The following is a 22,600-nucleotide window of genomic DNA, read 5'->3' as shown; positions in this document are numbered from 1 at the left end:
GTTACTAATGCTGCGATTCTACACACTTAAGTTGCAAGTATGTCCCAGCGAATGCAGAAACAGGTTAAGGATGCACTGCAATAGAAGTTAGTGTTGAATGCTAACCTGACAACACACCAATGCTCTGGCCTTGTTATAACCATAGTTGGCTTGTACTAGAAATGCTCAGTTTCAGCCTCCAACACAAAATAAAAGGTCAATAGTAAGTTGGAGAGGTTTTAGTGGGAGACTACAGCTTAATTTATGGCACAGAACTTCTATGGTCCACAGCACAAGCCAACTATTTACTTTATTGCTGCCTTCTGATCTTATCAAGCCATGTAGACCAGTAATTTCTGCAACAGATCCCATTTAAAAATTAATTTCCTACCAACACAACATTTACAGTTGAATGAAACAGGGTTACCAGCTAGAAGTCTTAGACACTTAAACTGAGCCCTTTCATTCCTACCATTAGAGAAATCTCAGGATTCTAGCTAAAAGAACACAAAGGAAAATTTATTGCTTTTCCTAATTTCCAGGTAGACATTTAATTCCATGACCAAGGCCTCACCTAGCTAAAGCTGCTTGCAGCTCTTCCTCTTTTTTTGCTAGCTGCATTTTGAGCTCTGCTATTTGAGCCTGAAGTTCAGCTATTTGGTCATGAAGATCTGTAGAGTCTCCCTCTAGCTTCCTACGGGTCTTCTCCAACTCTTGCCGTTGCTTTTCTTCTCGGCGCAACCGTTCTGATGGAGAGAATAGAGCTTGGTCAATGGTTCATCTTGGCTCTTATAGCCCTAAGTAGTACTTCATGTGAAGAGCCAGAGTGCCAGAACCTGCATCCAAACATGTCAACAATTATGGACCACAGTAACAGCTCCCAGTTCAGGTACCCATGTCAAAGAGTGAGTTTGATGGTATTGCCCTTCAAACTCCTCAGTGTTCATTCAATCCCCCCTATAAGACTGTCCAGTTAAGGCAGACAGTACTATTTCCAGCTGTGGAAAACCACCACAGGCATTCTGAGCATAGTGCTGAAAATGCCCTCAGCCTTTTTTAAAAAAAATCAAATTAAGCAACGACATTTATGCCAGCTTTATTAGCAATGCCACAAACTTATCTTTTAAAGTCAGTAGTAGAAGCAGCACAAACCCCAGTATTCCGGTATCACCGAATACACAAGAGCAGAAATATTCCCACAGCAGGAGGCGAAATGGAACCAGCTGCTCTTCTCCATTGGTCTGTTTTAGAGGTTTGTTTTTGTTCAAACTAAAGCTAAGCTGGCAGTGTGTAACCTTCAGCCATCCATACACTGAATGGTTCTATTAAACTGATCAATGCCTGTCCTACAAACCCAGTGGTATTAACCCATTAAAAGCCAACATGGTCAGAAATGTACAACACGCTGTGCAGAGAGAGATGCTGATGGAGGAAAAGCTGATTAAAGCCACACTCTCTTAGGCCCTTCCCTACCTTCCAGCTCTGTAATCATAGTCTCGTGCTTGTTCTTGAGTTTAGCTAAGCTCTTTGACTTCTCCTCTTCCTCAGTTAAGTTACTGGTGAATTCTGCAATCCTTTCTTCCAGTAATTTCTTTTCCTGGGGGAAACAAGGTATGAGTTGTATTGAAGAAACAGTTGAGAATACCTGCAGCCAGTTGAGAATACCTTAACATCCCTTTGCAATGCTTTTGATTTTTCATTAGAAAGCAAATACCCTGGAAGTGTCACAAGGGTTGAAGATCACCCAAACACAGTGGAATAGCTACCTATACTACTCAGGCTCCACATTTTATTAAAAGACAGCAGTGTTTAGTTTTGATGCAAACAGCCTAATGTTCTCTCAGAAGCAAGTGGGCATTTGATACCCCAATTCTCATTCAGCACTGGAGTGCTGCAATCTAGTTTGTGTTCTATTTAGGCATTCAGTACTCATGAGCCTGGGGTAGTGTTGAAGGAGCAGGGCCAGTCTTGGCCATTCCCACTGACTCCTCCATGTGTGTGGTACCTACTGTAATGAAGGCTTGAACAGAGATACAGCTTGTCTGGATCAGGAATCCTGTACTGCTCTAACAGCCACAAGAATGAACTTTTAAGAGAGCTCAACTGTTTGGCCCACCTACTTCCCCAGGAAGATTACTAGATACCTCTTGATTATATGATAAAGATTAATATGCTGCTCATGGTGTCTTTGCTTCCCCAGGTCTCTCCCACCCCCCACCCCCCCGCCGCCTCCAACGGCATGGGACAGAAAGCACGTACATACATATTTGCTGGGTAAAATAAATGAGTCTTGAAAAGCACTTCGAAATGAAGTATTATGTTGGAAGAGTGATGCTTTCCCCTACTTCCTCTATGTACTTTTCACAAGACAAAATGTAACCATCCCCACCACCTCATTACCAAGGGTGAAAGCAGGGTAGCAAGAGGTTTCATGGACACCAAAGGAAGACCTCAAGGATGGCATATGGTGAGGCCATACTGGTATAATAAGCAGATTCTAGTTTTTAAAATTTGTTTTGTTCAAAAATAGATCTGGGTTTGCCATGATCACCCCTTTTCTAATTTCTTTCCTTCTAGCTCGTGAATGGAGGAAAGAGATCATAACCCTTAGCATTATAACCACACCAATGTTAAGGTTAATTTCACTCCAGCAAACCAAGAGAAAACATTACTTAAGGTAGGTATGAAAAGAAAACTAAAGAGTGCAAATTGGGCCATTTTCAAAGATTAGATAACTATGCCCTGGTTGGGGGAAGAGGCAGCTCCTTATATGCTCTCTAGTTTTAAATGAATTGTGAGTACTTTTCAACCACAAATGTTGATCCATTTTTTCTACTAAGTAGTTCTGCCTTGCTTTTTCAGCCAAGGGACAGTTATTCAGATATTCTATGTATTCCTGGGCTCATGCAAACTGCAGCAAAAAATCTGATTAATTTGCAAAGGGCTGGCGTGTGGGTGGTCCTGCTGTTCAGCACAGGGGCTGAATTAAAATAGTACTTTGACTCTTCCAGTCCTTTGACAGGGTTCTTCTAGAACAGACTTGCTAAAATTAAAAAATCCTTTTACTGGAACCAGTACAACAATATGTTATTTTCTATCCAAATTAGAACATTCCGATTTGGACACAGCTATGATTTCCTAATAGCTTGCTCACGAAAACTCTGCTGCAACTCTAGATGAAGCTGGGAGTGCTGGGGTGAGGGGAAATCCCAGGTTGCATGAACTCTTTCAGAAAAGTGATATGAAGATGGTATCTGTCCAGTAGGCCAATGAAATTGCACGTGGATAGAATATCAGCTTCTTCATGCAAAGTATATCTTTAGTAATCTCTGTCAGGTGGCACCAACATGCCAAAGAAAGCCAATAACAAGAGCACCTCAGTTCTCATGGATGCTGTCTATATTTCCTTCCTCCTATCATCCCACTACATGGGAGCTCTGTTTCTGCTTTACCTTGGCCAGTTTGCAGTTCTGATCTTCAAAAACTATCAGATCTTCCTCCAGCTTCTTCAATTTTGCTTCAGTGGTCACTTTCTCCAGCTGTAACTTTTGTCTGGCACTTTCCTCTTCCTCCAATTGCTCTTCAAGTTCCTGTACAAGGAACAAGAGAATATATGCATTTATTAGCTAGATAAACATTGGACCGCTTACCATACTTTTAAAATGGTCACGAGGCCATACATTGGTCTATGCATATCAACAGCTAGTCATGAGATGAGCAAACAAACATGGTCCCAGGGTTTACCTGAAGCAGCATCATTTTCTACACTTCCTACTGAGACGCCACTATGTACCAAAGATTATAACAGCTGCTGAGTGTTAAATTATAGCCCATTACCTGAATGTTCTGCTGCATTTTCTTTTTCTCAGCTTGCAGATGCTGGCACCGCTCCTCCTCTTCCTCCACTCTTGCCTCCAAGTCATGACAGATCTCCTCTAGCTCCTGTTTCTTTGTTTGCAGGCGAGCTCTGATCTCTTCAGCCTCAGCACAGAGTTCAATTTCTGCTTGCAACTGCTCTTGCAGCTGCATCTTCTCTGACATGAGCTGCACAAAACAAACACATCTCTTAAGTCAATCTGAGGCTTCTGTTATTTTACTAAAGATGGAATCAGCTATTTTTTTAAAACCTGCTGGATTTTATTCACACAATGGTGCATTGAAAAAGAAGTGGAAGTCTGTGCAGGATATTACACTACACTACATTTTGAATTAAAAGCTTTATACAATTCCTTCTCTATCAGACACGAAGTTCAGATTCAAACCTGATTACACCTTTGTACATTGTTAGCAGGATGGCCCAGAGGGTCCAAGGCCCATTTTGTGTGCCAGGGCCTGTATTTCCTGCCCCCTTCCACCCCGTTCTTTAAACTTATTAAAAATAATGGTAACTTTACTTACAGCACAATGCTGGTGAGACCTTAAGCCACCCACTATTATAATTTGTCCAGAGGCAGCTATACACATAAATTAGCATATATGCATTCTGCCATGGGCCTGTGCTCAAGCTCTTTAGTTTGTGCCCCCAATGTGCAGTTTGCTTCAAAGAGCCATTCACTTACAAAACACTATTCAAGATCGGCTATGATGACTACATGACTTTCAAGTACATATATGTAACAAAGGAGCTGATCGGCCACTTTTATGAAGGACAACCATCTATTCACCTGTGACTGGAGATTTTCCATTTCAGACACTCTGTTTTCTGCAGCTAGCTGCCTTTCCTTGACTTTGACCAACTCTTCTTCTTTGGCCAGCATCTCCTCCTCCTGCCTGCTCACTTGCAGCAAAGGCTTCACCTGCAGGGAATCAATTGGAGCACAAGTTACCCACGCTTATCAGCCAGCTGCAAAATACTTGCTTTGTCTTGCACAGAGTTTCAGAGCCCTGGTGTCCCTCCTAATGGCCAACAAGGTCCATTAGAAGGAGGGCCAATCCTAAGTATGCAACACAGGACATGGAACCGGAGACAGTGCCTTTAAGGGAGAGGATGACATGCTCTTGTTTGGCTCTGAAGCCTAACTTCCTATCACTGAATCCTTCCTCCGATTAGTACCTTTGTAAACAGCCTCCACCATTGCCAGTTGCGAAGCTTCAAGTAGGCAGCACAATTCCTCTGGAGTACCTTCATTGCGGTTAGTTGCTGCTGGCGCTTGGCAAAAGCCCTGTAATGGGAAGAGGTGGGGAAAGCAGAGGGTCAGATGAAAGCTAGATACCTTACTTACAAAGCCACATTAAAATATTTCATTTGCTTTCCCCACTATATCATGCCATTCCCATTCAAACGTTATGTTTGCTTTCTTTTGTTTGTCTTTTACCACTATTTGTGTGAACATTTTTTTTGGGGGGGAGACAACTCAATCACCAGTCACTCCGTATTTCCCATTTCAATCTAGTTCTATCCTACTGGGTTCATACCACATAGTGGAACAAATGCCACCAGCACTTTTCCATAATATAATCTTGATGCTTTATTCTTGTATTTGTACAAATTGTGATGCAAGTTCCAGAGCCTATTCATTCTTAAGAGTGTGGTGACATTTTACTTTGATTCAAATGTAAGCTTTACAGTAAAGAGGGAACTTCAGAAAGCTCAGCATCCTGGAATTTAGATATTCCATCTTGTGTGTACCTTGGAAGTAATCTCTCAAGCTTTCCTGAATTGTTAGAAAATCATAAGCCAAGGCCAAACAGTGTTTTTTCAAAGTTATCTAGAATTCAGAATGCCAGTAATTTATTGCCAACTGGATGCAGATGTTAGCTAACAAGAAGGATTATACATTACTTTCAACATACTTTCTAGCCAAGTAGCCTCTGCAACACGCTTGGAACCCAATAATGACATCTGTGATTTTCAGATCTCTTTCTTCTTCAAGGTGGGCAAGGACACCTGCTCGGAAAAACACTTTGCTCTGTCCAATTCGGTAAAGGTTTGGATCCAGCTCCAAGGCTTTGATCTAAATGGCAATGAGAAGAAAATATTTATTCTTGATTAATGAAGCGAATGCATTGGGGTGTATTTCTTCACACATAAACTGTTCCATGGTGACTTAATGCCACTGAAGAAAATAAAAGAGACCTGAGCTTTCCTGTTAATCCAATGCTGTAATCCTAATTCCTACTACTAGGGAGTAATGCCCACGTAATTCAACAGGACTTGCTCCTGACAGGACATGGTTATGATTGCACTGTAAGTGCATCTTTAAAATGCATGTGGTTTAGGAGCTGCTGTCACCAGTGATTGTTGAGGAGCATGCCCTGAAACATACTCCTTCTCATGAATGAAAAACCCATCAGGAGGTAATGTGGAATTCAGATGCATGCCAGTTCCATCTTGAAATTGCAACAACTTAAGAAGACTGCTCCACAGTAATGATTCATTAGTGATAAGCCAAGGTCCAGCAGGTCATCAATAGAAGCACACTTTTCATAAGAACACTAAATATGAATTATTGAAACGTCTACCTAATGGATTGTATATTGCTCCCCTAATCCCTTCTTACGTTATCAGCAACAGGAGCAGAGGACTTACCATCAGAACACAGGCTTGCTTTCCATCCATGAACCCTTTGGGAATGGCATTTGGAGTCAGGATCTCATATCTAAAAGGGAAGATGGTACCATTATATCACTAGATCATATTTGTATGAGTATTTGGCTATTTTTTTAATGAAGTACATGTAAACTCAATGTAACAACCACTATTGTCAAGAAGGGTACCCAGTCAAGTCTCAACACACTTAGCAGGAATGCAACTGAAGATCTCTCTGGGGTATTACTGATAACACAGATAAAGAGAGTTGTGAAAGTGGTCCTGGAAGCAAGACCCTGGCCTGCTAACACCATATAACTACTGAGTGGGCCTCTGACACTACTTGAGGCTGACCAGGGGCTTTAAAAGGCCGCCTATGAAGAATAGACTGCTAACTGGCAAGACAATTCTCTTTACAAACTACATGCAGAGACCTCTGACAATCTACGAGCACTTCACACAATGCATTCAATACCATGCAGATTAAAGCCAATGCCTCAGTTTTACCTTTGTCTGAACTCCTGGAAGACAACTCTGTTGGGAAAGCCTTGCCTGCAGATACGGATTCCCTCCAGTACTCCATTGCAACGAAGCTGATCCAGAACTAGATGTGGATCCAGTTTTCCAGCCTGTGAAGAAAAGACAGGTTCTTATTATAGGACATGAGTGCAGATACTTGTGGATCCCCTGGTGGTAGTCAACAGGAGCATTTCTAGCAGCTTATATTGCACCCCTCCAAGAGAAGTCCTAGTCTCAATCATGCTTCAACATCCCTGCCTTGCAGGCCTTTTCCCATCTGGCCTGGGAGGTTGGGTCCCTGAATAACTCCAGCTACAAAAGCTGAGGCGACATAACAGACTATTGGGCTGGGGTGTTGTTGATTTGGCGGTGGGTTGTTGTATATTTTAGATCTTGAGGTTTGTGTGGAAATTGTTTAGTTTGGTTGTGTATTTTCGAAATCTTATTTATTCATTACGATTACTTTCGTTATGTTGCAGCTATTTTCCCCCCATGTTGCAAGTTGCCTGTTCCTATTGTGCAAGCAGAAGGCTACACATGCAGTGTTGGATTCCAGGCTGTATGTTTTGTTTATTGTAAGCCAGCCAGCGAACAACAAACACTGTTCCTGTATTTTTTTACGGGGGGAAAAAGTTCGTTTCTCAACCCCTACTCCCACTGCAAGTCACTAAGGATGTTCTTTAAAATGGAAAGTTAGGGCATAATTAAATACTTCACTATTTTAGTACTAAGTAAATGCCATTATTTCTCATTAGGTTTGCAAAGATCTTTCCAAGTGCAATGAAAAGGTGCCTTCTAATAGTCATATAGTGAGTAAACACAGCACATCTCGCAAAGGATTAACAACAAGAAAAAATCCAAGCTAAAGCAGCCACATACAAAAGCAGGGATACAGCTGTTTTTCCCCTCATTATCCCCTACCCCTAATACAGGCAAGAGTGGCAATCTATATTAATCTTCAAGTCACTTTTGATATGTGAGTATAGTACAATGCTTCTTTTTATATGCATTACCTTCTTCTCATGGTTGGGGATGATGCAACGGACAAAGTTGGGGTTGGTGTTCCTCAGGGTAGCCATCAGCTTGGCCAGTTGCTCCTTGTACAGCTGTCCTACTGTTCGGAACATGCCCTTCCTGGTCTTAAAGGCCCCAGGCAATGCTGTGTCTGACATGCCAGCCACCTGATCCAGCCCAACTATGCGATCAACTAGAGGAAAGACACCAGATTGTTAATATTTTCCCCTAAACAGCTTTGGTGAGAGAATGCCTAACATATCTGGATACAACAAGGATAAAAGGAGTTTGCAGGATCCATTTGCTTCACTCCTCTACAGATGTGGAGGACCAATTCATCATTTGTATTGGGCAAAAACAAGGAGGGAAGAAAGCAGCCAACTATTAAAACTAAGATCCATCTCATGCCTGAGAGATTTTAAACTGCAATTTTATGCCAAGGTCTAGGAGTAAAGTAGAACTGGCACAATGGGTTTGATTTAGACAAAATATTCTCTCTCATGCTTGATGTAACCAAAAAGGAAAATCACTTCTCACAATGCTAGCCCCTACAGACTCAATATTTTCCAATGAATGCAACCAATTCAAGTAATGGAATTATGTAAGACAAAGTTATAGCAGTCAACAGTCAAGCCAAGACTGCACTTGGGAATTTTTTACAGGGTTCCTGCTGTAAAATTTAAAATATTTGATCAGACCTGGTGTAGAGAATCAGATGTGATTTAAAAATCCATTTTCTAGTACCAGACAACATCTGTAAGCTAAATATATTAACAAGATTCATTTCTCTTTCTCACTCTGATAAGGAATCTGTCCCTGATATATCCCATGGGTCATAAATGATAGAATTTATGAAATCACTGCCCAGTGTGCCATGTTATAATGTGCGTGTGTTTTAGCTGGAACAACTTCTCTCACTGGACACAAGGAGGCAGTTTAGTATTAGCATGTCACAGCAACTGTCCCTCAGTGCTAAAAGCAACTAAGCCTTTTGTTCAATTCTTTTATTTACCAGTTTGCCATGTGCCATAAAAGAAATAAATTATGTAAGATGATTAAACCCCTCTCTTAATATTACTACAATGGACAAAAGATAGTTCAACCAAAATTAGTCATTCTAATCATCAGAATGAGCCTAATGGCATAGATCAGGTTTTTTAAAAATGCAACCCACCAAACCACTGAATTTTGCACTCAAGCCAGCCACTGCTTCACATAGCTCAATGAGCATGTGGCTGTCAAAAGCTCTTTCTCCCCTAAAAAAATAAGAAAAGACTCAAAGAAAGACCTTTAATATGTCAAAAAAGAGGACTGCATTAGAGACTGAAAGACAAGATCATTGCTAAGGGATAATGTACTTGTGCTCAAAATTATGATGCCTCACCCCCCTCAAAAAAACCAACAACAGTAGAGTCAAGACTGATGTAGAAACAAGTTGTGTTACTGAATGGAATCTTAAGGAAAGTATTCATAAAGTTGACTGGCAACTTCTCTTAAAGTTGATGGCTAAACATCAGCAATCTGCACAGAGGCAGCAAAATATGTAATTTCTCTGAACAGAAACTTCACCCAGGGTGATTAGCTGCATCCTTTGGATCAGTAACATTAATAGTTCTAACTTTAGCCACTGGAGAACCTAATTACTGCTCCTCATACACAAAAATATTCAGGCTAGAGCCACATATGGTCATCACTCCATATGGCACCACTAGCAATAAAATAATTTATACAGTAATTTTAGATAGTTATTTGTATGAACCACTAAAGCAGTACCATCCATGTGTTTTGTGTTGCTGTGCCTGTGTGATAATACCTTGTTAACAAGATCAGTTATTTTCCAAGCCCAAGAGGGTCTACTAGCAAAAAAGCAGAGGGACTGAATGAGACAGACAAGCAGGAATGGCAAAGGGGCAGATAAGATTTATTGGAAGCATTTCTTGCATGGCTCTAGAAGGAATCACACACGACACGACACCCGGGGTTTCTCAGTCACCTGGTTCTAGATGAAGAATAGGAAAGTGTTGATAGAAATAGGCTCTCTGAACGTTCTGCATCTCTGCAACAGAGACGTCAAAGAAAAACCCAAGAAAAGAGATAGTAACAGTGAGAGTCAAAGCAGATAATCCAGAGTGCAAGATACCTAATGGCACTGGAATAAGCAAAGAAATCCTTAGAGGCAATGTTTGGTTTCATCTCATTACATCCCATATTTGGATGCGGTAGAGTACAAGGAACATCGGTTTGAATGTTATTCTGGAATGCTGCCTGCCCCTGACAGTTTGACCCTTTTCCAATCTCTCCTCAGTTCAGCAACAGGAGGAGGATAGTATTCAGAATGAAGCATACACAAGTTTTGGATCACACTGATCACTGTCATTTTAAGGGAGTAGAAAGCCCCTATATATAAAGTGCTTGAAGATATTGGATAAGCACTCTAAGAAAAATATGCAAGAAATCTGGTTACATACCATCTTTCCACAGTTCAGAAACAAATTTATCAGAGGACTGGTGTAGCAGAGTAGCAATGTTGTCATTAAGGGGATCCATGTTCTTCATCAGCCACTCATCAGCTTTATAGTCAACCTAGAGAAGGAATTAATTCATTAATATTAGCTACAAAAGATTAACCTTGCCTCAGTATTGAGGAAAAAGAGGCAAAACTATGATTGCCCCACTCTTGAAATGGAACATGATTCTAGAGATACTGTACTAAGTGGTGAAGCTTAATTTTAGCTTATTTGTATGATTTAACTCAGAGTAGATCACATAAGTCAATGGGCTTCAAGACATGACAAATTTAAGTTACTCACTGGGTCTATTCCAGCTATGACTTAGTTGGATACCACCAATGTGAATTATCCAGAGCACCTCAGAAGTGCTAGTCAACAAGTGCTAAAGCTGCCACTGTGAGAAGAACGGAAAGGCTGGATCCGCAACAGTTCATGTGCCTTGCCATTAAATGGAAAGCCGTAGACCATTATGGGAGCACACTGCTTCCTTTCCTAATGTGGAACTTGATCACTACATAGCTTTCACTAGCCTAAAACAAACCCTCAAATCAGCAGCACCTAAATTGTCCACAGTTCAGTAGCACCTCTTTGCTTTTCTTTCTACTACAAATATAAGGGCTTACCTTGCCAGCATAGTGCATAATGCAGAAATCAGCTTTGTCTTTTAGCTGCTTTGGCTTCTGAAACTTGGGATGAGTGCCTTGCTCCTGCACCACCTTTTCCACAAAGCTTTTATCAGTAGCTTTGGGGAACCAGCATTCTTCATCCAGTAGGGCCAAGATGCCAGGAGGTCCAGCCTGTGTTAAAAAAAGAAAGCAGGTGGAAATCAGCACTGCTATAAAGATTCATGGTTTTGAACAAGAAAAGCGCACAAAATGAAATCTATCAATTGCTCTTAGCAAAGCAGCTTTCCAGACTGGCCATAAGCAGTCTCTAAACTATCCCATTTCTTGCTCCTTTTATATGCCACTTTTGAATTCTACATTTAGATGAGTTTTTGCCAGTTTATTCAAATTAAATTTATTATCTTTTAATTGTAACCTAGTGCCTTCCACCATGGAATCCAAGGCTGCTTACATGCTGTTCCCCGACAGTTTCATACCTAGGGACTAACCACATTCAACTACCTCAGCTGCAGCAAAGTGGTGGCCTCATAAGCTCATAGGCCACACTTATGTAGATAAATTCAGCTTCTTAGCATAAATCAAGAGGTTTGTGCATAAGGGCCTTAAGCTCACTGCAATAACTGTTCTGTACTACCCAGGACATGATGCATGAGTCACTCACCGGTTTTTCTATAAGATCAATGCAGGGCTGCAGATCCAGGCCAAAGTCAATGAAGTTCCATTCTATGCCCTCACGCTGGTATTCTTCTTGCTCCAGGATGAACATGGTGTGGTTGAAGAGCTGCTGCAGCTTCTCATTCGTGTAGTTAATGCACAGTTGTTCAAATGAGTTCAGCTAATTCCGGAAAAATAGAACAACACAGGTCTAGGTGAATGCTGCCCACCAAACAGTTACCTACTAGTATCCCCATTTCTGAACCAACATTCAACTACAGTTTCTCCACTGTCTTATTTACTGAGATGAAGAAGGCATCTTGTTAGGTGCTTAGCAGCACTCATTTGTCCATCAATTCTAAACTTGGAGCAGCAGACATCTGCTCTCCACTTAGCAGCAATCCTGCATGCCAATTCTTACTTTACTGAAAGGAAGAGTATTTGACAGCAAACATTATATTAAGGTTATTTATTTTGTTCCAAAATCATTTTTAAACACAGTCATTTTGGATTTTTCAGGCATACCAAGACCATAAGATTACATCTAACGCTGAAAACTAGGATGGGATCCTGAGTTTGCTCATGTTGGCTGAAGTGTCCCCTGAGGGGAGTTGCACTCATAATGCCCCCACCAGTAGATGGGGAAAACGAGAATTGCCAATTCCCATCCTATGCACCCCTTTTTTCCCCGGTCTAGAGGGTTGGGGGACCTCTGGGGTACAATAAGACACAGTGCAGGGAGGGGGGTGATCAGCACAAACCGCCTGTTTCTCTTTCTGCTAGAGGGATGCTCTGCTGGATCTTGGTCCAGTCCATGGAAGGAGACCTTCCATTTGTGGTAGCCTAGTTAAGATCCAAGCCACAATCTTTCAGAAGAGGAGCTTACACTGGACTTTAAGAATGTCTCTAGCTTCTCTTCAAAAGAATTCTATTTTGTTCCTACTTGCTGCCTGGGGTCACTGAAAAATTATGTGATATGAGTACACTATGGTCCAGTACATCAAAGATGGGCTCCCTTGGTTGAGCCCTGGGATGAAACTGGAAGGACCACAGTTCAAGTGGAGGTTCTTAGTTGACAACAGATGTCTGTTGCTCCTTGAGCAACACTAACATCCAAACACAGTATGTTGGAATTTAAAAGTGTGGCTGTCCTTTACTTACCTCAAAGATTTCAAAGCCAGCAATGTCAAGGATTCCTATGAAAGATGCTCCTTGTCTCTTTGTCTTATCCAGTGCCTTGTTGATACGCATCACCAGCCAACGAAACATGCGCTCATAAGTGGCTTTAGCCAGAGCCTCAATGGCAAAGTCAGCCTTAAAAAGGGGGGTGATAGTCACATGTATGACCCAAACCAGATGGCAAAAAACCACAATCAATTGTTAAATTTAAGGTTGCAGTGCCTGAATCATTAGGAGCCCCATCAATTGTCAGAAAGTTAAACCTTTCGTAAATACTCGCCTCTACAAAACAACATGCAAGCATCAGCCAATGCTACAGGGCTGGTACTACCATATAAAAGCCTGAAGCAAGAAGAGAGGCAACTCAGTTCAAGAGAAATTCCCTCTTTACTGTCTTTGTTGCAAACCTGTACAAAACATACCTGCTCTTTAGTTTGAGCCTTTTGGACATAGTCTCGTCCCACTTTGATGCGAGGGGTGAGAATCCCTCTGCTGAAGTCCGTCACATTGATACCCAGAAGGTGGGAAACCTTCTGAGCAGCTACAAGAGAGAAAGAGCAAAAGCCAAGTTTTAGTATTTGTTTCTTCCATTTTACTGTGAAAATGAGTATTTTTAAGTACACTGTTCTGCAGGGTGTCACATAAGGGAACCTAACAACTTTTCAAACACAGGGAAAGCTGAAACTGTTGCTTCTTTGTGTGCCACAGATAGAGATACAGAGGGTTGATTACTGTTTTGTGTATGCCACTCATTTGCTACAGAAACTCTAGGTTTAGTGCATGATCTGAAGGCAAAGTATGTAGCAGCTTGCTGAAACTAGGCAGGAAAAAGTCTGGTCACCGTCTGAATGAGAGATGCCTACCTACTAACCCTATGCACCTAGGAGTTCCACATTGAAAGAACAGTGAGATTTACATGCGATCATAAAATAGTTATTGGGTTTTCTGGGAAAGGATGGCAACAATCCCTGCCTGTTTTTGATTGACAGACTTGCACTACCAAATAAATATCTCAGTTACAAGCCTGATTACCAAGGCGTAAATCAGTTTAAGCACTAAATTCAGATTTACTAAGAAAGGTGTGCTGATTTCTGAAGGTTTTTCAACAGCTTACACTTGGCTGCTTACAATTTCTTGCAGACTCGAGTACCTGCTGGTGGCTCCACCAATTCCATGAGCATTTATGAATGAAAGACTCCCTGATTCAGAGAACACAGCTACACTTCCTGTCACCATTTAAGGCACTTGAGTTGTAGATGGCATCAGGTCTGGCTTACTGAGTCAAGGTTTTACTGCCCCTCTGGCTTGGCATCAAATTTCTAACATTTGGTGTTCAAATGCCAGAAACCACGATCACAGCAATTTCAAAACACACAAGCATCTGTCTCAGTCAGGAGTTTCACATTTGATATTAGAGGGCAAGTGTGACATTTAAACTAATTGTTTCAGCCGTGAATTGGAAGCAGGTTCCATCACAACCCCACTCAAGTCCTAAATGCATGCCAGCTCCCATTACACAACTGGAACTCAGTTTCTGGCTGTTCCCTCATTCACCTTCTGCCTGGCACAAGAAAGTCTGTAATGCATACTTGTTCTAAAATATAGATGAGGAGAGATATTCACTCCTATAGATCAAGAATCAGTATCTAGTTTTGATGATCAACTTCCTGCAAGTGACCCAACCCCAAACCAGTCAAGTTTGTGTCACTGTAGTTAATCCCAATCATACACAGTTGCTTGCTATCTATTAATTTTGTTGCCCATGTTCAGCTTTCCTCACCTTCTCGATGCCTTGTCTACTCTCTTCCTCCTATGTCCTCCATTTCTCTTCTGCATCTTTCCTTTCAGCTACCACCAACTGACGCTGCTCCCTCACTCTTTCCCTACATTCTACACCCCTTCCTTCACTTGTCCTGCGTTCTATAATGTAATAGCAACAGGCATTACATGTGCCTATTCACGGGTGGTTGCAATTAGACAGTGGATGACCCAATATTTACATGTAGATAATATGTTTGCCACCAGGAGGCCACAGCAGTTACCGAGGATATCCAGTTTACATCAAAAAGCCATCAAGGGTATTGCTGTGCTGCACACACTCACTAGAGTCCACTACAGTGCATATTTCCACTCTCGTCTGACTTCATATGTGATGCCAACATCACATGGGCTCTTCCACAAAGCAGCACCGACTTCCGGCCCATGGAGGAATTTATTTACCTGTATTGTCTGGCATGGAGGCTTGGTCTGTATTGCGCTCCTTCTTGAAGACAATATTGCCAAGCTGAAGAACACCTGATATCACCTTCAGCAGACCTAAAGAAAACACCCAAAAGTTACTACATGTCACTTAAGAAGCACACCAGGCACAGATGAACGACCGACCAATTGTTTCATTCCCACTAGCCTTTTGGTATATCAGAGTTGCACAAATGGATCTGCAACAAAATGCTTCTGTTCACTGTCCCAGTCAGCCATGGCCTCCTCCACAATACTCCACACCATTTCTCCTCTTACCCAACAGCCAGTCTTCCATGTTTTTGGAGGGTCATCCACTTTTATTTTTTTTATCTCAATATTTCTTGGTACTTCTACAAACCTTGGAATTTTCTAAGCCTTCCCAAACCTCCCTCTAGTACCTTTTTGGTTACACATTGTATTCATGTTAGATTTTTATTCTGACCATACAGCCTACAAAACAATTACATGCATGCCTGATTAGAAATATAAGAAACAGTAATTCCTGGAAAAGGCAAGATGGATCAAAGGAGGCATCTGAGCCTTAAGTTGGACGTTATTATCACCCAGCTCATGCGTCCCACAAGTCAAGGAAAATAATTTTTAAAAAGAAAAAATCTTACAACCTGTGACATTTCAGAAAATGTATCATTTCTGCTACCAAATACTGAAAGGCATCAGTATTTGGTAGCAGAATATGTAATACAAAGAGACTGACACATTTTGCCTAACAGATTTATTATGAAAGAGGAGAGTGGATGTTACTATAATAGCATTTATTAGTCTTTTTTCACAAGTGACCCAAAGCAGCTTACAAAATGAAACATTTGGGTCCACTCATAAAAGGTCCAGGAGGAGCATTGATATTGTATATACAATGACGTTTATAAAATGACCTTTTAATCTTCCAAGCTTCTAAAGCACAAAGTAATAGCACTAACATTGTGTGGCAATGCCAGCACTGAAGCAGGCAGACTCCAGAGTCACCTACAATTAAGTTACCCCAAAACATTGAGCCCAGTGCTGTATTGACAGATGCAGACAGTCACTAGGCCCTGTCTCCTGTGATGCCACATCTGCAGTCAGGTATGTCTTACAGGCAGGGAGCTTGGTGCACTAAGGATTCTGACACTTAGGATACAGTACTACGTTACAGGACCTGCAAGTTTACTATGAACCATGCTGCTGTCTCCAATCAATGAGGGCTACTTACTTGCCTGTTCTTCATGAGTTAAGAGCCTCCCCACACAACACAATGGGGAGAGTATCATGATTAAATATTAGCTGTGGAAAAAATGGGCCTGCAGATACTCTACTCTTTCAAAGTCAAGCATCTCATTTTAGGTTTCAGTACCCCTGCAGGGCTTGTCTATTTCTGGCTAAACATCCCAAGCTCCAAACTTCCAAGCTAAGGCAACCTATATAAGTCATTCCAAAAACACAGATATGATTTCCTACTGTATGTTTGCTCCATCAGATGGACCAACTTCTCCAGCCAAAAAGTTACTTTTTATTCAATTTAAACAAACATGTTTTAAAGAGGTTTAAAGCCTTGAGCCTAAAATCAGACTTTCAAACCACCTGCCTTCCAGATGTGGGATCTTCACATGCTTAATTGACAATAAACAATAAAGATATTATTATTATTATTATTATTATTATTATTATTATTACTGTATAGTATTTGATGCGTTCAGCAGCTGAAACAGGGAAGGAGGAGCATTTTTTCATCACTCAATTATGTTGAATGGTTTATTTAAATATTAAGGTTCATTACTGTTTCACAAGATGTGTATCTCTTTAAAGGCCGGAGTAAATATCATGACCTAGTTTTACAGCTGTGAAACAGTATAGCAGGTGCTGTTAAGTTGTGTTAATTAAGCTGTGTCAGCAATTGGGTATAGTATATAAAGAGCAGTGTGTACCTCTCTCAGTACCCTGGTGAATGGGTCTATGGATGGGTCATACTTATAGACTGAATCTAAGAGGAGTTTTTGTTTTTGTAATTAAAGCCAAGCAAAATATATTTTTGCGTTTCTTCATTGTTTCCTGAATGTGTGGTCTCCCCAGCACACTTTCTACAGCGCAATTAATCTGCTAAATACACAACAAATTACACTTCTAAAAACCTTTACACTGGATGTTCATCCACAACACAAAGCAGTAGAAGCAGCTGTTTTAACCAAGCTTGCAAATAAGGTGGAAAGAAAGCTGGGCAGCTTGAAATGTAGGCTGGCAAGCTACTTACTCGTGTGTGTGTGTGTGTGTGTGTGTGTGTGTGTGTGAGAGAGAGAGAGAGAGAGAGAGAGAGAGAGAGAGAGAGAGAGAGAAAGAAAATGTCCTTTTGAAACCTCTCTTTGCAGAAAGAGGGTACTTGCCAAAATTAACCTGAATTCAGGGAAAGGCCACTATCTAACATCCCCAGATAGGCACATGCAGATCACTAATTTAACAACTCAAAGTATCCAGGTGCTTGGGTATTTCACTATTATTTAGCAATCTTCACCACAACCCACTTGCACATCTAAAGCCCTTTTTAGAAGCTTCATACCAATCTGCTCTTCATCTGGAATGCCCATGATCCTCATTGCCTCCATCGTCTCTTGAAACATGTCCTTGTCCTGCTGACCCGGGATTGTAACATGCCCATTAGAAAGGAAGCGGTATTTGTTGTAGGGCTCCAACAGCAAGTCATCTAAAGAGGCAATAAAGTTTAAACATTAGTGCATAACTTCAGGGTAAACATTCAGGGCAAGTAGCAAGGTTTATATGACATGTCTGACAACTCAAATATACAACTACTCAGTATTAAGGATGCCTTATTAGGCTTCCTATATTAAACCCTAGGCTTAGTATTCTTGCATTCCAGCAATTGCTAGATCTTCAACATTAAGCAGAAGCTTAATGTTGTTTCCATCTGAAAAGGTCACGTGAATCTTTCTCTCCCTCCCCCCCCCATTCCTTATCTAGAGATCTAAACACTGCCCTGCCGATAGTTATGCAACAGTAGTAAACAGGTAAGAACTATCCCGCACCCACAAAAAATGGTTAGTTGGGTTAACTTCAATCAAATGGTGTCTAACTTCAATAACCCATTTGGTACAACACTTACGGAAAGTAGCAGAACCAGCTTACTTACAAAAACAGTGACTCCCTGTTGCCTATATTCTCACCCGTAAATCATGTGAAGGGCAATTACTTGCTGCAAGTTCAGTAAATTCTTTTGCAGTATTCTAAGACTGCTGTTAACACTCCTAACTTGATGTTTCTCATGTCCTTAATTAACTCAGTACAGCCTTCAGATAAGGAAATGTTGACATTGGTTGAGACTGACAAAGCTAGATCAGTCTTGGGGGAACAAAGACTATACAAGAGGAAAGGGTTAAAAAAAGACAGAATGCCTGTGCAAAGCACTTCTAAAGAGACTACCAGTAAACTAGGAGTCTATAACTTTAGCACCATGTACTCACTCTTCAGGTGTTCCCCTGCCCCGGTCAGCAAGTAATAGAAGATGTGGAATGTTCGTTCTTCTTTGGCCTGACGTATTGCTCTCGATTTCTCCAACAGATCTTTGGTAAGTTAAGGGAGAACAAACAACTACCCACGTCTACATAAATTCTACGTATACGGATTCTCAGGTAGCTTGGCATCTTTCTCAGACCCAAACTGGGCAAGTTGTTTTTGCAAAAAACCTCTCACATTCAGGAATTAAGCCTCTATACTTTGAATGCTCGACTTCTGTTCATATTATGCTCTCCTTCTATCACCATACTACTGTTAAAGAAAAAGATACATAAAAGATTTTTCAAAAACAAAGTAACCCAGTCTGCGTGAACTTCAAGTGTGCAGGAGTTTGGCAGAACTGAATAAAGGGCTTTTGGGGGGAGGATGTAAAGAGTTGTTATTTCGGACTCAATGAGGTATGTTTACAAGGCAGCTCATGTATTACAGTGCTCTGCCAGATTGAGGCTTCTGCCCTAGCATGGCTCTCAGCAGCTGAGCCCATAGTGCACGTGAGTTAACACAAATGTTCACAAATGGTGTATTATGTTGAACTGGATCACAAGTACTTCAGGAAGAGATCTTATTTTAAATGTAGCTAGAAGATCACTTCTCATGCACACTTCAGTCGAAGGTTGCCAAGCTCTTCTGAAAATATTATCGTCTTCATAAAAAGCAAGTTGCTTCTTCAAAGTACAACTTCAAAACACTATCCGCCCACACCTTTTCTTAAGCCAAGATGCCTGTGTGCTCTCCTCCTCCCCCCACTTTAGTTGTTATTTGGATTTCCCTATCTGTGGGAAGGATACAGGTCTCAATATTGGCTCCTACAATGTAGCCATTTACATCGAAATTGATTCTGATGAACTTTCCCTGAAAGAAGAAAGAAAACAAGAACTCTTAGCCGACTACACATATTGTAAATGTGGGATATACAGCTGCTATTCTAGATTTCTATATAAAACTCAGGCTCATTCTACAGAACAGCCAAGGAACTTGATAACGGGATACTCTTACAAGCATTAAGTGATTCATAAGTTAGATGGATCTCAGTAGAGGACCAGGACCTAGGACATCTGCCGCCTCAGATGCCACTTGTGGTGAAGGCAGGGAAAATATAATTTTAAATAGGCCACTTTGGCTTCTATTCATTTCCAGGTGCTACATGGCACAGAGTATTCAATGTCTAATACCACACCATTATAGCTTCAGTTTCCTTTTAAAATAAATGTTTCAAATCATTCTTAAAAAAGATATTTTACACAGTAAACAGCTAAGTATATTTGATTTTTTTGTTTAGGATTACTTTTATTGTTTATAACTGCTTCATTATGTTTATGTAGTTATGTAATTTTTTATATATGCTGTAAGCTGCCTTGAGCATGGTTTTAACTTTGGAAAGGCAGCATACAAATAAAATGTTTGATATTGCTAACTATATCAGAGGCAATCAGGGTTTAGGATGACTCACGCATATAGTATTAATATGAGTTTGTGGATAATCTACTTGCCCCAAATACCCTTCAAATGCGGACAAGGTGAAATTTGCATTCAGAACTACATCCAAGGCCAAACAGCTAAAACCACATTCAACTATATCCTTCCCCTGCCCCCCAAACTTCAAATGCATAATTCAAGTAAGGAGGCAGATACTCACAAATCTTGAAGAGTTGTCATTCTTAACTGTTTTGGCATTTCCAAAGGCCTCCAAAATGGGGTTGGCCTGCAGTAGCTGCCTCTCAAGCTCCCCCTGGAGTCAGGAAATCAGGCATGAAAATTACTTTCAACCCATTCATTTAGAAGGTGATATATTTTGTCAACTCCTGGCTCCAAACTCTTATTTCCATAAGTAGCACTGTATAGATGTGTTGGGAGATGTATGCCTTAAGAAATACACTTCCTTAATGGTAAACTAATCACATCAAAAGAAAAATCTCTCCATACGGTAAGCTCAGAGAAACAAAACCTCCTGCCTTCAAGGTTTATATCATGGGTAGGCAAACTAAGGCTCGGGGAGCTGGATCTGGCCCAATCGCCTTCTAAATCCTGCCTGCGGATGGTCTGGGAATCAGCATGTTTTTACATGAGTAGAATGTGTGCTTTTATTTAAATGCATCTCTGGGTTATTTGTGGGGCATAGGAATTCATTCTTGATTTGTTTTTCAAAATATAGTCCGGCCCCCCACAAGGTCTGAGGGACAGTGCACCAGCTCCCTGCTGAAAAAGTTTGCTGACCCCTGGTTTATATGAATACATAACTGCTGAAAAACTGTTCCACTTTTGCTGACCTAAAATCACACTGCATCAACTTGTCCTCCTATTCCAGCTTTCCATGTTTCTGAACTTGCTTTCCACTGGACTTTAGTACCTCCCAGAGCTCAGATACACAATTCTTCGGTTTCCATTTAGCACCAAATCTGCTGCTGGTGCTACAACAGTTGCAGTGTAAACTTGACAGTTTTGCTCACTCAGCTGAATGCAGGGCTAAGAAAGGGGCCTTTACTCAACTGTTGCTTTGGGTTTCCTGTAAGTGATCCAACTTCACATACATTTAGAAGAGCTCTGAACCCTGCTGTCCATTGTGCAGCTTGGTACCACAACAGCAGCAGCAACAACATTTATTCATGGTGACAGAGGGCTGTTGGGCCATGGGAATAGATTCTGGCTAAGACAGCTGCTATCCATCACAGACCACCCCATCAGCTGTGCAGAAGGAAGCAAAGCCTCAGATGAGTGCCGAAAAGTTTATTTTGCCAGCAATGTAGAATTTCCTCTATTGTCACACATGTATGTGTGCTAGGAAGGCCTCTGCCCCCCCCCCCCGCACAATTCTCCCGTTTGATCCTGTGGTGGAGTCCTAATCCTTTGTTTGTTACTGCAATCTGTTGCTATGGAAATGAGTGATGTCACAGACCGAAACACTACAACTTCAGCGCAGGGTCAAGATCTGAAGAAAAGCTATGTTTAGAGGAAGCAACAGCAGCTTAAATATTCCAATGCAGGACTCCAGGGCTAAAAATGTAGCTATAAGGAGCAATGGTTGCTTTGAGTGTTTTTCTGCAGTCAACAGTAATTCATTGCACCTTTTTCACTAGAAAGATGAAAAAATTAAAATAAGAAGAGACACAAATGAGTTGGAGCCAGCCACAGAAGGAAGGGGGAGGCTGTTTTAGAGATTCAAAGAAGCACAAGCTATTGTAGCTCCCCATATAAACTTAACCAGTGAAGAATTTAGAGAAGGAATTGGCTACCTAGATGAGAGTAAGATTAGGAAAACCTAGAGCTACCAAATGCATTTGAAACAAGACGTTGCAATGCATACTCATCCCAAAATAGGAGTGCTGTTTCTTTTTCCCCAACTATGACTACTGGGCATGCTCAGTCCTCAATGGGTTGTTTGGGGGATTGTCCTCATAGGGCTGCGGGCGTTGCTTAAGACTTCTTCAAATATGAGACTCCCTCAATCCAATACCACTATTCTTGTTTCTCAGCAGTCCCATTTTAGCTCAATTTCTGCCAGCACTCACCACCACCAATTCTTAGTAGAGGGAATGACTGCATATTGTGATCAAGTAATATACAATGTCCTTTTTCTGAAATATCTGATTCATGAGTTAGGGTCTGTTCAGATACTATTTCCCACCAAGAAGAGATCAGGAACATGACTTCAGGTATCATTGCAGAGTACCACAGAACCAAGGAAATCCCATACCCTATGCAATTTGTTCATTTGATCACAGAGTGAGGGGCATATGAGCCCAAAGCCTGTTCCTGGACACAATCGCAGGAGTGAAATAATGTCCTAACAGGTCCTCAATATGGGTTGCTAATATTTATTTTTCTTCAGTTGC

The 22,600-nt window shown here is 41.1% G+C and overlaps 1 protein-coding gene across 4 annotated transcripts in view; it reads right to left on the bottom strand.

The window, feature by feature from the left end:
* MYH9 (myosin heavy chain 9) overlaps positions 1–22,600 on the bottom strand; it is an 82,892-nt gene that overhangs the window by 12,241 nt on the left and 48,051 nt on the right. For all 4 annotated transcript variants that reach the window (XM_053404782.1, XM_053404781.1, XM_053404780.1 and 1 more), the window contains 20 exons: positions 20,407–20,499; positions 19,559–19,622; positions 18,719–18,817; positions 17,800–17,943; positions 15,231–15,326; positions 13,433–13,551; positions 12,993–13,145; positions 11,839–12,012; positions 11,175–11,348; positions 10,510–10,624; positions 8,041–8,234; positions 7,016–7,137; positions 6,509–6,578; positions 5,773–5,933; positions 5,033–5,141; positions 4,644–4,775; positions 3,817–4,023; positions 3,432–3,569; positions 1,453–1,576; positions 554–725 (listed from right to left, as the gene is read on the bottom strand). In XM_053404782.1, coding sequence (XP_053260757.1) covers positions 554–725; positions 1,453–1,576; positions 3,432–3,569; positions 3,817–4,023; positions 4,644–4,775; positions 5,033–5,141; positions 5,773–5,933; positions 6,509–6,578; positions 7,016–7,137; positions 8,041–8,234; positions 10,510–10,624; positions 11,175–11,348; positions 11,839–12,012; positions 12,993–13,145; positions 13,433–13,551; positions 15,231–15,326; positions 17,800–17,943; positions 18,719–18,817; positions 19,559–19,622; positions 20,407–20,499 — 2,660 coding nt within the window. The remainder of the gene's footprint in view (positions 1–553; positions 726–1,452; positions 1,577–3,431; positions 3,570–3,816; positions 4,024–4,643; positions 4,776–5,032; positions 5,142–5,772; positions 5,934–6,508; positions 6,579–7,015; positions 7,138–8,040; positions 8,235–10,509; positions 10,625–11,174; positions 11,349–11,838; positions 12,013–12,992; positions 13,146–13,432; positions 13,552–15,230; positions 15,327–17,799; positions 17,944–18,718; positions 18,818–19,558; positions 19,623–20,406; positions 20,500–22,600) is intronic.

Source organism: Podarcis raffonei, chromosome 10 (genome assembly GCF_027172205.1).
Source record: "Podarcis raffonei isolate rPodRaf1 chromosome 10, rPodRaf1.pri, whole genome shotgun sequence".
Lineage (NCBI taxonomy): Eukaryota > Metazoa > Chordata > Lepidosauria > Squamata > Lacertidae > Podarcis > Podarcis raffonei.
Note: the sequence above shows the minus strand (reverse complement) of the source record. Positions and strands in the feature narration are given on the sequence as shown.